The 13,957-nt window shown below is 46.9% G+C and overlaps 2 protein-coding genes; both read right to left on the bottom strand.

Annotated features, from left to right (window-relative positions):
- Positions 1–1,462: 1,462 nt before the first annotated feature.
- Positions 1,463–1,743, bottom strand: CHC_T00002452001 (hypothetical protein). XM_005713633.1 is given in 2 exon segments: positions 1,463–1,491; positions 1,492–1,743. 1 exon segment carries the CDS (start codon positions 1,741–1,743, stop codon positions 1,492–1,494), a length of 252 nt encoding a protein of 83 aa, XP_005713690.1. The 3' UTR covers positions 1,463–1,491.
- A 10,653-nt stretch (positions 1,744–12,396) lies between these two features.
- CHC_T00008746001 (Serine racemase CcSR) lies at positions 12,397–13,525 on the bottom strand. XM_005713632.1 is given in 2 exon segments: positions 12,397–12,511; positions 12,512–13,525. 1 exon segment carries the CDS (start codon positions 13,523–13,525, stop codon positions 12,512–12,514), a length of 1,014 nt encoding a protein of 337 aa, XP_005713689.1. The 3' UTR covers positions 12,397–12,511.
- Between the last annotated feature and the right edge of the window lie 432 nt (positions 13,526–13,957).

Here is a 13,957-nt window from a genome sequence, read left to right as displayed (position 1 = left end):
TCGGCGTGCGCGCCGCACGCGAGCTCCGCCGCCTGCGGGAGCAGCAGTAGACCCGCGGCTAGCGTCGTGCACGAGTAGACGTCGCGCGAAACGTCCGAGCCCGCCTTTCCCCCGACGCCGGATTCACCGTGCTGGATGTGCAGAAGTAGCAGTGAGCCAAAGCATGCCAGGCGCCAGAGCAGTAGCAGCAGGTCCGGAAGTAGCCATGAGGTGCCGACTGACTCCCAAGTCGACGGACCGAATGCTCCGCCGCAGTAGCACTCAACGAGGTCGCGTAGCCCCACCCCGGGTTCAGTAGCCAGCTCTACGACTTTGAGCCTTTTCTTCTTCTTTTTCTTCTTCTTCCTCTTGGGGAGGGTGTACATACCCGCGTCAGACTCATCTCGCGACATGTAGCCAGAACGGCATCCGTCCATCGAGGTGTTATCGAGGGATACGTGCGCGTCGTCCTCGGTCCGCATCATCTTGCGCGTTTGGTCTGGTCGTTGCGCACCCTTTCCTCCTCCCGAGTCTACTTCATATCGCCTTGGAATTCTCCCACGGATCAGGTTTAATGCTGCCAACACCCACTTGTCGCCTCGGCTTCTGATGCCATCCGTTGCTTCATTCACTCCTTCCTAATTTGCTCCCGTGTAGATGCGTGCATATGTCAAATTAGGAACGGGGGATAGCCAGAGACTGAGCAACCAAACAGCTCGCCTTGTAGCACACAATTGTAATTTGAACAACCACGGCGCATCTCATCATTTCTTAACTCGTCCCAAACTACGTATCCTGGATGTCCTTATACCTTCGCACTCATAGAAAGTGGTGCTGCGACTCCCGAACATTTATTGTACTCGCGAGCTCCTCTCAAGAACCTTGGATACCATGTCTTTCTTTTTCGCCATAGGAAAAACATCCTTCGTTCCTTGCCAAGAGCGCATTAAAACTGAAGAAACAACCCTCCCTGACATCAACCCGTACTCGGGCCCCTGTTCCTTAAGAAGCCTCAGTCAGGCGCCTTCCGTTGTCTGCTCCATCGTTTAAAGGAACACCCTGGAGCATCCAAGAAATCAGGCTGTTTGCAGGATACAAAGAGCACTGCCTTTACTCCCAATACCTACTCTGGACAGTTGCAACGCAATGTGAATAGATATCTCCGAGCGGGACCACAGTAACCATAGCAACCCCCTTGTCTAAAGTCGTCCTATGATTCCCTAGCGTCGCTCCTAGGAGCACTCGATTTCCAACATTGCCCAGGCCACCTCAAACCGTAGACGTTTCCAAATCCGTGCTGGCTTTCCGCCTCACTAATCTATCTAGATAGATTGAGGAACAAGTCGTATCCTATTGCGTTGATGACACATCCAAACCGAGTCAACGAGGCGGGCACGAGCGTCTCCCAATTTTGGCAACACCGAATGCTGCATGCCCAGATGTCCTACGGGAAGAATGAAACGCGGAAGCTTCTTCAGCTAAGAAATTCTGATGTCTCTTTCGTTGAAAAGGCTAGGATAAGCAATATAGAACCTCATAATCGCTGTCGAAACCACTTGCCAGCCTTCCGTGCGAACCTAATATCACACTTCTCTTGACGCATTCCAATCCTCTACTGATTGCATGCATGGCACCAAAGGTCTCACTTAGTAAACGGTTGCTGAAGAGCATGACCGTCAATCTACACCGGGGGCTGTGCAGTGGGCGTCCTTGCAGAAGTATTCTTCGCTCTCTGCGGCTGGTGCAGCTGCTTGCTGTCTGCATGCTTACAAACACCATCCTTGTGAAGAGCTTGTTCTTCTGCACTAATGAGAGAATAAAACCTGCTCTTCTGATCCTCATGCACTTTAAAATATGCGTCGGTCACTTTGCCGTCTTTGGCCGGAAATGGAACCGTCGCCCACCCATTCTCAATGGCAATAGAATCGGCCGCAAAGAAGATTTGATCATTCTGCGTGAGAATGTGACGAATGGAGGATGACACAATGTGATCCCCACCCATCTTTCGAAACTGATGTGGATGAGCCTCATCAATAACCTTGCGCAGTTGAGCCGCGGTAAGCGGACCGTGTAAAATGATCGCTTCGCCTATCCATTGCAACAGCGGCAACGTTTTTTCTGATGGCACCTCCTTCTTCTTCACAGAAGCTTTGATTCCAGAAGGGAGCAGAAACGAAATACACATCGGGTCGCGTCTACCGAAAGCAATATCTGCTTGTGAGCGCAGCAATACCGGGGGGCTCAGCCTATGAACAAACTCTCCGTTTACGAGTATGCCGTTCTTGCTCAAGTTTTCCACTTCGAATGCTTGAAGCTCCGGCGCGAAGCGAATCGAGAAATGCTGCCTGCTCACGGCGGATTCAATGGAAACAACTACATCGCACTCCACATTCTCTCCACCTCGACCGAGAATGATCTTCGGCTTGGTCATGTAGTGTTCCCACCCAGGTCCGACTATCTTGGCGTAGGCCCGAACTTCTTTCCTCATGGTTGCAAAAGGAGACGACTAGTTCTTTCAACAAAAAAAAAGTTTCGGAGGCTTGGACGCGCACTGAGTGCCTTCAGATGCAGAGAAAGCGACTAGCAAACTGGTCTGTATCCGCAGGGTGGAAGAGAGGTGCGAGCAGTTCAGAGATGAAGAATGAACGAGAGGAGAAGGTTAGAGCCTGTTTCGCGCCAAATGCTATTTCCATAAATTAAATAAATACTAAAGCAAAAGAAGTAAAATACAGTGGCTATCATCTGAATAGAAAAATCGCCTCCTGGCGAAATACTGAACCCGAGACCGCAACTTGTGCAGTAAACGCAACTAACGGCCCTCTTCTTCAGGCAACGCTGCGCCGCGCCTACATCCTTCGTATATACAGTATTGCGAAAAAGGAAGGGCTGCATCTACATTGAAAAATATCCCCATCGTACCAACTGTTACGCAACGGTTTCCAGTGAATCATTCCAGAGTTTTTCTTCTGTAGAGAGCAGCAAAAGCCTCTCAGAGAACTAACGGATTTCGTTCATAACCACTATACTCGCTTTTCTGAAAGCACAAATGTTATCCATATGTTAACCTACAGGAAACTCATCGCAATAGTTCGGTGCTGACAGGCATGACTTTGAAACGATGCTCTCCTTCATGCGCCGACGTCGTGTGCATGACACAACATATGAAGTGATGTCGGTATGAAAACCTATTCACGCCCGTTTACAAACTTTTGATTTTCCTTAAAATAATAGATACATGACACACTCTAGATTGTCTACTTCTAATGTCTCCATGGCAAGTGGCCTCACATGAAGATACTTTTCAACATCGCCGTTTTGTGTTGTAGACCAATTAGTTCAAAACGAAAATTGACTCAATGAAATGTCTATTGACTTCCCAACAGTTATCGGATAGATTTTGATGCACAACTGAGTATTTTGCGTCTTTCCCAGACGGTTCTGTCTGGAACCAGATCGACCTCTCCGTCGCCCCACCGATATTTAAAAACACTGCAGTACAGTAGCATCTTCAGGAATTTCGTTATACCTCATGTGAGACTATCATCCTTTTCTGCGACAAAGAGAGACCTAGGGTATTTTGATAACTTAGACGTTCGTTTTGAACACCTGATATGTAGAGCGAGATACATCCAATAATGCACCCCCTTGACAAGGATCGCATTTGCTGTACTGCTCAAAAAGGCCTTTTTTCCTTGGCAGTTACTCTGAGGCCCGTGATCCTCATACACAGGCGGGCATCGCACACATAGGCGACCTGCTGACAAGCCAGGAAAAGTGCAGTATTGGGAAAAAGCAATTCTCAGAGTTGCATTACTAACAAATCTCCTAACGTATTTGCCCACGACACCGACAGCTTGGACAGCATCGGGACCACAATTTTGAATCCAATGGAGGCCCAAGAGGACCACATGACAGATGCCTCAACACATAACGCAATTGCGATGCTGAGAGCTTTTGTCCAATTCGTATATAGCAAAAAGACCTCCCGAAGAAGAAAGTTAAAACAAGTATGTTCTTTGCAATTTCAATCATTTGAATGATACCTATGGGTGCCACTTCTACCTAGAAAGGCGACTCTTCAATACTCCATATCCACGATGTTCTCACTCATAAATCTACGTTATGAACATTCTAGATTCTATGCCCCAGTCGTCAGGCCGAGACATGTAATTGGTGTTGTAGGATCTTCACACTTTCCATTCTCACATTGTCCTCTAGCACACTCACTGTCCAGTCCACATTTGCCACATTCCCGAACAAAGCAACCCATTCGGTTTGGCGGCTTGAAGCATTTGCCCATTATGCATGGTGCGAGTCGGCATTGCTCGCTTCTGTCACACTCTTCACACGGTGTCCGAAAGCAATTGGCAAGATCATCAGGATTAGCACACTTGCCGAAATGACAAGTTCCGCTGGCACATTCATTGTCTTGAAAGCAAGAATCGCACTCTTTCTTGAAGCAAGCTCGTCGATCTGGTGGCATGAAACATTTCTTGTGAATGCATCGGTTGTTCCTGCACTGGTTGCTTCGCATGCAGTCCTGGCATCCGGAGCGGAAGCAGTTTGCGGGGTCTGCGGGATTAATGCATTTCTTGAAGCTGCAGGTGCTGGAAAGGCAGTCACTTCCAATCTTGCATCTCTGACACTCCTTCCTGAGGCATTTTCGGAAGGAGATTCTGTTCCTGAAGACGCACCTGCCTGTGGTTGAATCTGTCCCAATCCGACAATCGGCGTCTCCGCATTGCCAGTTAAACTTGCAAACCGCACATTCCCTCAGGATGGGGCACCCTCGGATTGGCACCCTTGAATTACGACAACGATTAGCGCTCTGCGCTTCAAGCAAGGGAAGAAGGACAAGCACAATGACAATTAATTTCATGATGTTTTGGATGGGTCAGGATGTGTAGATTTGTGACTACCGGAAAGCCGAGGCAAATTCTTGTCCTTCTGCTATCAATGCGAACGTTTATATATGCAAAGAATGAGCCTCTGGATGGCTTCCTGCTGCCGGTGGTTCCTATCTGGGGTTGTGTCTGATTTCGGTGAGGGTTTGACTGGAAGAGTGGAAGACCATGTGCAGCCTGCATGGGTTGAAAAGGAGTCCACGAAGGATCCATCTCATGGCACTGCCATCGTTCCAGACAAGATCCCAACATGATTTGCCCAATGAGCGTTCCGTATTCATACCGAATAGGAGGATTCAATTTTGATCCGAGCTATCATAGTATGGCCCTTTTTATGAGCACAATGTATAGACAGCGTTCTGAAGAAGATCAGTTTGTTCGAAAATCAGCGATTAGAGGGTGGGTATTGATGATACGTTCAGACATGAGTAAAAAAGTGTTATGTACATGTCTTATCATCATGCACAAGTTGTTTAAGACAAGAAACCAAGGTATGAGTTCAGATTCTGATAGCACGACCACGTGGTCTCTCTCTCTTGTCCATGCTGTCTTAAAGCAGTCTTGTAAGATAATATGTATAGAGGTGTGCTGTCCTCCCCTTGATATAGTGCAAATCTATGCAACAACGGCGCGCAGACCCCCTCGCTTAAACAGTTGGTGAAAAAGAGACACCATACGTACACCGAGGTGATACGTATTCGTAGAGGGTTGCTAAGAGTGCGGAACAGGGGAGAAGCATGGCATACAGGAAGAGGAAATATTGAAGTTATTTCCTCACAGGCATAGAACTGTAACTTCCTCAGGCAGAGCTCCGTAAAAATGGCTTTGATACTGTTTATATATGGTTCCTCTCTATCCATTGACAGTGTTGTCATGACACACGCTATCTTTTGGTTGCCTTGCGAATCGTGTGGGAAACCACCGTCTAGACACACCTCAAAGAGTAGCTACATAGCGAGAGCTTGTGCTGATAGCATACGTACAGTCTCTGGACATAAGTCTCTTTCTATGTCTACTTTGGGAGGGTGGAACCAACAAAGCACCCTAGTTGGCAGGATCCGTGGGGATTCAAATCTCGTCTAAAGCTAATGTCTCTAGCTAGATGGCATGTGTGACCTCATCTGGGGATATTTTTCAGGATATTTTTTCTGGAATTGTCATTTCTCGATAAAAGGGACACCGATACTCTCGTCACCATTCTGGACGTCTGCGTTGCGAGAGGATAGATTGTTGTGAGATCTACATGCCCTTTCCGGTCGCTTTTAGAAATGCCTGGCAAACAAGCTCTTTTGAGCGACCTTCGAACGTTTTGTATTGATAAGCCGCTCGTCTTTCGACACTGGTTCCTGTTCACTCTGGCACGAAACGTTATGTCCAACACCACGTCACCTGCATCTTGGCCAGAAGATTGTAGCCCTTAGATATGTGAGAAATCAATGCTTTTTGATCGTATGACTCTTCATACTATCGTACATCCAGGTTTGAGTGAAGACTCAAACCTGGATGTACGATAGTATCAATTACTTACAACATCGCTGATTATGTCACTGCCTTTCAAACATGAAACTAAAGTCCGAGGAATTCCCACACCAGAGTGCATATAGTTCATCATAGAACTACTTTGACCATCCCGCTCCAAAGGCATAAGTGATGGCAACGACGTATTCTTTAGACACTTTCTTAATCGAGAAAGGATGTCTGGTGTGTATGCCCATACAGCTGTAAAACACATTATCCGTCGAAATATCAGTCATCTCGTATTCATTCGTTTCTGTCAACGCCGAAAGGTATTCATTCGAAGCCAACTATCGGAGATGTGACTAAGCATAATGGCCAGCACATTGGAGTATAAGAACCACATGCAGCACCATCATGTAGCTTTTCATGTTTAGAATTTACAGAAAGTTGGATTCCTAGAGATGTCCTTCTGCTTGGAAGAAAATCCATGCATAAATTACCTGTGGATCGCAGAGCAACACAAAACTTCTGTTCCAAAAAGACACCACTTCAGCAACCTCAGATACTACAAAGTTTTCCAATATCCTGTACTACATCAGGAAACTGGCCAAATGAACTCCATTTAATTATAAAACAGAGTGGTTTCAAGAGAAGTTTGCGCTATCCACTATTTCTATGATGATATAAGGCGAAAGAGACGCGGTGCAATTTTTGAACCCCATTGAAGCCACAGGGAATTACATCAACGAAACTATCGAAGGTACTAACAGTATTCAAAGAGTAGAAAGGTAAATCTAACTTGTAATGACCTGCAACACACGAAAATTCTCGACATCCTAGGCATATGAATCAAAATACTTCATCCAAGAAAATCTCGTCTGCGACCCTCAGCTGTTTGAATCACTTCTTACTGTTATGAAGCGTTCGCCTTCCTTCCTTTTCATAATATCACAGCGACAATTTCTCATATACTGCCAGAGATTAGATGCATATCACGGTTACCAATCGATAAAATTTCTGGAGAGAACAGGCAATCGACGCCCTCGAAATAGAGTCTTGGGCAGTTTCTTGGAGAAGACTATAAAATATCTTGTAGATGCGTTTCAAGTGTGTATGCGCATTTCGCAATTGCGAGGTTCCCTGTTCTTTCAACAAATGAAATACTTGTCCCGCTGAGAATTACATTTCATGAATCTGCCTTTGATTTTCTGAGATTCTTGAGCATTACCACAAGAATTCATTCTTCAATGCACATGGCTCGACATACATCTCCAGTAGCAAGCGTTGTTTTTGTTTGCTGCTCAAGCGAAACAAGTAAATCCGGATCAGCGAAGACGAAGCAGTGTTGGTCAAACTACAGACAAGACTTTTGGTTCGTATCACTTTGTGTTGTAATGAAATCAAGACAACAAATGCTTTCTTGCTTCTGTCCTACAGTGTTATCCGAATAGTGACAAACTGCAAAGCATTTTTTCTTCACATTGTACTCTTCCAAAACGTGCTCAGCCCTTGAAAGTTTTAATAATTTGATCCACCCCCAATGCACCGGATGAACGACCTGTCCCTACTGCATCGAATGAACACCCTCTTACTCTCACTGACTCTGTTGTGCTTCATTACATTAGAAAGAAAAGCGTCCCCACTGTTTATCTTAATGACCCCATAACATTCGATCATGCAATAATTTAGCACAACTCGTGAAGCAGCTCAGATCTCCGGTTCCAGTGCATAAGGCCTGTGTTTCCGTTTCTATCCAAACATTCTGTCTTAATTGAAGGGCTTGCAAATGTGTAAGGAGACTCTGGATGATATGTGTAGCATCATTAAGATGAACCGCATGCCGTCACCTCGACCCTTTTCCGGGGCGAAGTCAGAAATGGCAGAGAATACAATTCAGCACAACACTCTACCTGGACTGCCCTTCGCACATGAAGAAGCAATATTGGTCGACTCACACTACCGTACCACTCATGTCTGTAAATAAAAAGAACGCAGCTTTTCAAACGGATCAGTTCTCCCGCTCGAGTAATACTGTACCCCAGGGTACAGTACATCCCAGAGCGATCCCCTTTCCAGAAATTCTTGCTTCACGGAAGTCCCGTAAAGTCTACGAAGCAGCCAACGTCAACTCTCACATAACTGCAGTGTTGCATCATGTCATCATCACCTCGCTAATGTAACCGTTGCCTTTATTGAAACTTCTCCGCTGCGTAGGGCTACAGTATGATTCCCACGACATCAACATCTATGAAGAGTGCACGGATACGAAGGCCATAACCGCCAAACGCGCAAGATAGCATTCATCCAATTTGCCGAACTCTATTCCCTAGAGTAGCCTTCATCGCCATTAGGACGGCTTTCGATCGCCTGAATGCCGCCGTAGATCTCATGTCAATCAATGTTCTCACCGTCACAATTGTCTTTCCCCTCTTTTGGTCTTTTGTTGCGAAGAAGAGCTCAATTCTAGGAGACCCCGTCAGTGCGCTGCGGATCCGCGGAAGGACTCTGTCATCCAGGCGATCCTCCGCAGCAAACCTGTTGAGACCAGGAATGAGGAACTTCTTATCAAAGAATACCTTCCCTCGCGGTGGCTTTCCTTCAAGTACGTCGTAGGGGCAATTATTAGTATATCTCTTGGATGTGGCTCTGTAGTTGTAGACGTAGTTGAAGCGAGCACCTCTGGCAAGCTTCGGATGGAGAATTTTCATGAAATCAGCTAGCACCAGGTCCGGCCGAAACGCAGCAGAAGCAAAAAAATCGTCTGCCTGGCCATCTGGCGATAGACGGCGTTGATGGCCCCAGACATTTCCACAACGAACAGCAGCAAACTTTGCCATCTCATCCCGGAACTTTTTGTTTGGAGAGCTAGGACTGACAAGCCCAGACATATAGTTTTCAAGTGTCAGACTACTAGACCCGGGGAACCTGGATGATTGTATCAAGAAGCGAGCAGACTTGAAGTCTCGTTTGATTTGAGAGAGCGTTGCACTTTTTGTCGCTCCGCTACGGTCTACGCTGTACCGATAGTCTGCATTGGCATCCAGAATCAAGTCTGTGATGTATTGATCCTTGACAGGCAAAAACCAATTGTATTTCTTGTCCAAAGATGCGCCAGAGGGTGGGAATGCTGCCACTGGGTAATTAAAGAAAACACTTGGACGTCTCTGTGCGCGTCTGGCCCGCTGTCTAACAGCTTCGTACTGGCGCTCGATCGATTTGAACAAGGAGTTGGAGACTCCAGCGCGATTGACGAGAAGTCCAATAATTTTCATCCACTCTGCTCGAGCGAGTGCGTTAGCTTCTTGAGTCTCAGCAACAACCAGAAACGGGACTCCAGTCCGAGCCGCCCGATATGAATTTGCTCCAAAGCCACCAATGATACTCGCACTTAACAGTGGATCGTTCTTTAGTCTGTCAAAATGCGTTGAGAAGGCCGCGCCCAGCGATATCTTTGGTGCTCCCCCGCCGTACACGGTCTCGCACAGCGGGCGAATAGATAAACTTGGCGTTTTCTACATATTTGAGAGCGTTCAGATTGGAGGCAATGAGACCAAACAGGGCTAGGGTCGGTCCCTCGTTTACATACAGAGCCTTGGCGTCAATATAAAGAACCTGACGTCCCATTAGACCGGTTCCGGGGCTGCAGCCGCAGACAACAAAACGATATTGAAAGAAGCTACTGCCCAACCCGCGTACAGTGAAATCTACGAAGGTATTAGTGTACTTCAAGTTCCTGATCGTCTTCTTTGCATAGACAATCTTGATGCGATTTGCCCGTGGAAAATAGTTTGTTGATTTTTTGCAAACCCTCACCGGATTCTTGCAGTTCGCAGCCCGCTGGGCATTACAAATCGATCATAGCAGGATAAGCAAAATAACGCTAAACGTCGACATTTGATGATGTGAATCCATTGCACCGAGGAGGTAGGGAGAACTGAAAATCCAGTCCCTGTCGCTGTGGCTAAATTTGTACTTCGCTTCGGTTTGCTCACGAACGCTTGACTCTTGTTACTGTCCTATAGAATTTGAGAAGAACCTGACTTACTGTACAAACACTAAACAGAACATCCTGTTGATCTCCGAGATCACTCAGCCTCATCGAAAAGATGTGTTTCATGTTAAAAAGGAAAGATATTGTGATTACTGCACAAAGACGTAGCGGCAGGTACATGCCGCACCCATTTGCATTGCTTCCAACAGTATCAACGCATTTCTGATGGTGGGGACATCTACATTAAATCAAAACGGCTTGGTCACAAGCTTTCTCTCGAAATTCTGCTTGCTGTTTCTGTATTCCCTCTTTCGTGGCAGTTCGGCTCTTAAAGAGGCGCTTTGGAAATCTCCAGGCAAGCGACCAACTAATCTTGTTCTTCAATAATCGTGGCCTCTTGCCCTGGAAAAATGTTGCTTTTTTCTGCTGAAGCATGGACGGTGACGTCTTCCCAGTGCTGTATCTTTTACTGAAGCCGAATAAGGCATGCTTTCGTCAAGCCGAAATGAATTGTAGTGTCACGATGCCTCTGCAATACTGTAAGTGGAGATATGTTGTGCACAATATTTCGACAACTATCACGGAGCGAACCGAGGAAGGTTGTTCACAGCATGGACATGTAAAAAAGTAAACGAGAGGAGGGACTAAAACAGTATCGGACATCAAACCCGACCACTGCTTGATTGCACCTGCCGTGTTCTGTCTACAATAATCAGAAGGCGTAAGGGCTCAGCCGTTGTTTTTCAGGTCTTCTCGAGACTTATCAGGGTCGATGAATCTCATTTTGCTCGTCGGTATGGCCTATTCAGGTGTCAGAGGAGAAGGATTCAAAGGCCACACACTGAGGGATACTGCACATCCTACTGTAGTGAAGATGCAAAGTATGAGTGATGGCGTCCTGCGAGCGGTCTTTCTGAGCAGTGATGCAAGGGGGTGGCTGCAAAAAGCCGTAAATCTCATTATCTTACAGTGCCTGGTTCGATATAGTGCCGTTTTCGGCCCACTGACACAGGGTAGCACTATATCGCGACCCCCCCTGTATACACCTTGTCACTACGCGTACGTGTACATGTGTATACGTGTACACCTGCACCCGTAGGGACGGCGGAGGGTACTTCCCTTAACTGTTAAGGGCAGAAGGGGGATAGAAAGATAAAGGGAGGGAGGGGGTAAGGGAAAACTTGACAACTTCACACATCTAAAGTTGAGGCGTTGTCCCTGGGCATGCCTCACATCGCAACTTTCGGAAATAGTGCCACCTGCGCTTCAATTCTAGTCATTACTGTAACTGTAACTCTGATCGAGCACACCTGATGGGATACGAATTATATATCTGTCCACGTTTATGCAATAAAAGTATATACTTTTATAATGCGAACTGCGCCGGGCAATACTTTAGTATTGCCCGGCGCAGTTCAGCCCGGCGCAGTTCGGGCAATACTAAAGTAAAGTTTAGTATTGCCCGACGCAATTCGGGCAATACTAAAGTATTGCCCGGCGCAGTTCGCATTATTCAATTTCTCAGGAAGTAACGTAGCGACCAGCATTTTAAAGGCTGGCAATATTGTGTGTCGAGATACCGTCGAAATCTCTTTCTGATCAACTTTCTGATGCTCTTGCACAACCCTTCGCTCGAGGAGGGCCTTTTCGTAGAACGGTACAACGTTTGCTTGACACGGCATTGTACTAGAAAGATCAAGTCTGGACGAAGAAAACACGGACACGAAAGTGCATGGGTATTGTAAGAAAGTGCCCATTAGGACGAATCAAAGCCTAATCTTTCATCGAACTCTGCTAAAATGGCGGTAGATCGGTCACTAATGAAGCTTAGAGTTAGTCTCAATCATGAATGGCTCAAGTGTGAATGTGTGTCTCTCTCTAAAAAATCTACAGAGCAATGTATTACCCTCTGATCTGCTATTCATTACGGCATATTTCGCTTGAAAGAGTAGGCCATCCGATTTGTTGAAAACAGAGGATTGGCATGCTGCTAGATCCAAAGGAGAGAGAGCAGTGTGAGATGAAGATGAAAACAAAATAGCAGAACATGTGTGATCGAGAAAAAAAAACGGGTCCAGAACAGCAAAACTTTAGACAGCCAACCAGTGTGGGAGACAAAGGAAAAATCCTCAGTATATATATATGCCTTCTTCGAAGAATAGATTCCAATCATCAGGCGTCACCGCCTGCAATTCCATGGCAGAGCCTGCAAGTCCACGTTCCCGCCGCATAACACCACAGCAACCCTCCGAAATCCTCTCTCTCGGAACTGCTTTGTCTTACAAGCCGCAACAGCAACAGCAGCACTGGGCTCAATCACGACTTTCATGCGCTCCATAAAAGTCTTCATGGTATCTTCAATCTCTGGCTCCTGTACAGATACGACCTCTTCTACCATTCTCCCGAGGACTTCCCAACCGAGCTCACCTATACCGGCCCTTATCCCGTCAGCGATAGTGGATGGATTGTAAAACTCTATGCGCTTTCCAGCTGCAAGACTCCTTGACGCGGCGTTTGACAACGCTGCTTCGGCTCCAATTATCTTGACATGAGGACAAGCACTCTTCACAGCAATTGTAATCCCAGATATGAGCCCGCCACCACCTACAGGCACAACAATGGCGTTGAGGTCCTTGACCTGCTGTATCAATTCGATTCCAATTGTGCCTTGTCCTGATACGACGTTCGGGTCCAGGAATGGGTGAACAAGGATACCACCAGTGTCATGCAGCACTTTCTCCGCCGCACTCCTCCGTGAATCCATGCCAGGGGCACATTCATGGATGGTTCCTCCGTATGCACGCGCCGCCTCAGATTTCACAGGAATGGCGTCCTGCGGGATGACGACGTGGGCGGCTACACCATACACCTGAGCAGCGGCACTGAGGGCCTGCGCATGGTTACCTGACGAGTGGGTGACAACGGGCTTGCCGCGCGTGGATGTGGATTGTTGCAGTTGGCCAACCGCGTTGAGTGCCCCGCGGAATTTGAAGGAGCCGGTTTTTTGGAAGCATTCTGCCTTGAAAAAGAAATTTGTTAATGCGGGAGAGCTGCCGCACAACCAGGCATCGATGAGGGAGCTCGTTAGGATTGGGGTTACGTGGGCATGGGGGCGGATTCTTTCGGACGCTTCGCGGATTGTGGCTGGGGATACCCCGGTTGATGCGCATGCATCTTCCAGAGGGGATGGCATTGACTTTTTGATGATGGTCGCGGTGCAGATGTCCGATGAAAGGTATGTATGCTGCCAGGCCCGTTGCACAGCACACATGCAGTAGGTAGCACTGCACGTGTAGAAGCGATGGAGATGATGTGATTTTTGGGATGGGATCACAAGCTCAAATGAAGAATGAGTGAGTGGGTGCAGTGGTCCATCATATGTGCTCATATGTAGTCATAGTGCTCTTGTGTCCTCATAATCATAGTGCTCTTGCGTCTTTACGACTAAGCGTTATCATAACATAATAGCTAGCGAATTTTATTTCTTTTCAGCTTTGATGTTCGCGATTTTTATTTTTCTTCGGTACGTTAACTCTTTTGACATTGCCCGGAGTAACCTATGGAAGGCTGGTGCATCACTGCTAGGACACCGCCCTGTCTTTAAATGATGTTAATGCATTATCCG

This window comes from Chondrus crispus, genomic scaffold (assembly GCF_000350225.1).
Source record: "Chondrus crispus Stackhouse genomic scaffold, scaffold_139, whole genome shotgun sequence".
Lineage (NCBI taxonomy): Eukaryota > Rhodophyta > Florideophyceae > Gigartinales > Gigartinaceae > Chondrus > Chondrus crispus.
Note: the sequence above shows the minus strand (reverse complement) of the source record. Positions and strands in the feature narration are given on the sequence as shown.

What these genes read in the sequence shown, in the direction of transcription:
- CHC_T00002452001 (XM_005713633.1), bottom strand. Translation starts at nt 1,743, where the DNA reads ATGCAGACAGCAAGCAGCTGCACCAGCCGCAGAGAGCGAAGAATACTT.
- CHC_T00008746001 (XM_005713632.1), bottom strand. Translation starts at nt 13,525, where the DNA reads ATGCCATCCCCTCTGGAAGATGCATGCGCATCAACCGGGGTATCCCCA.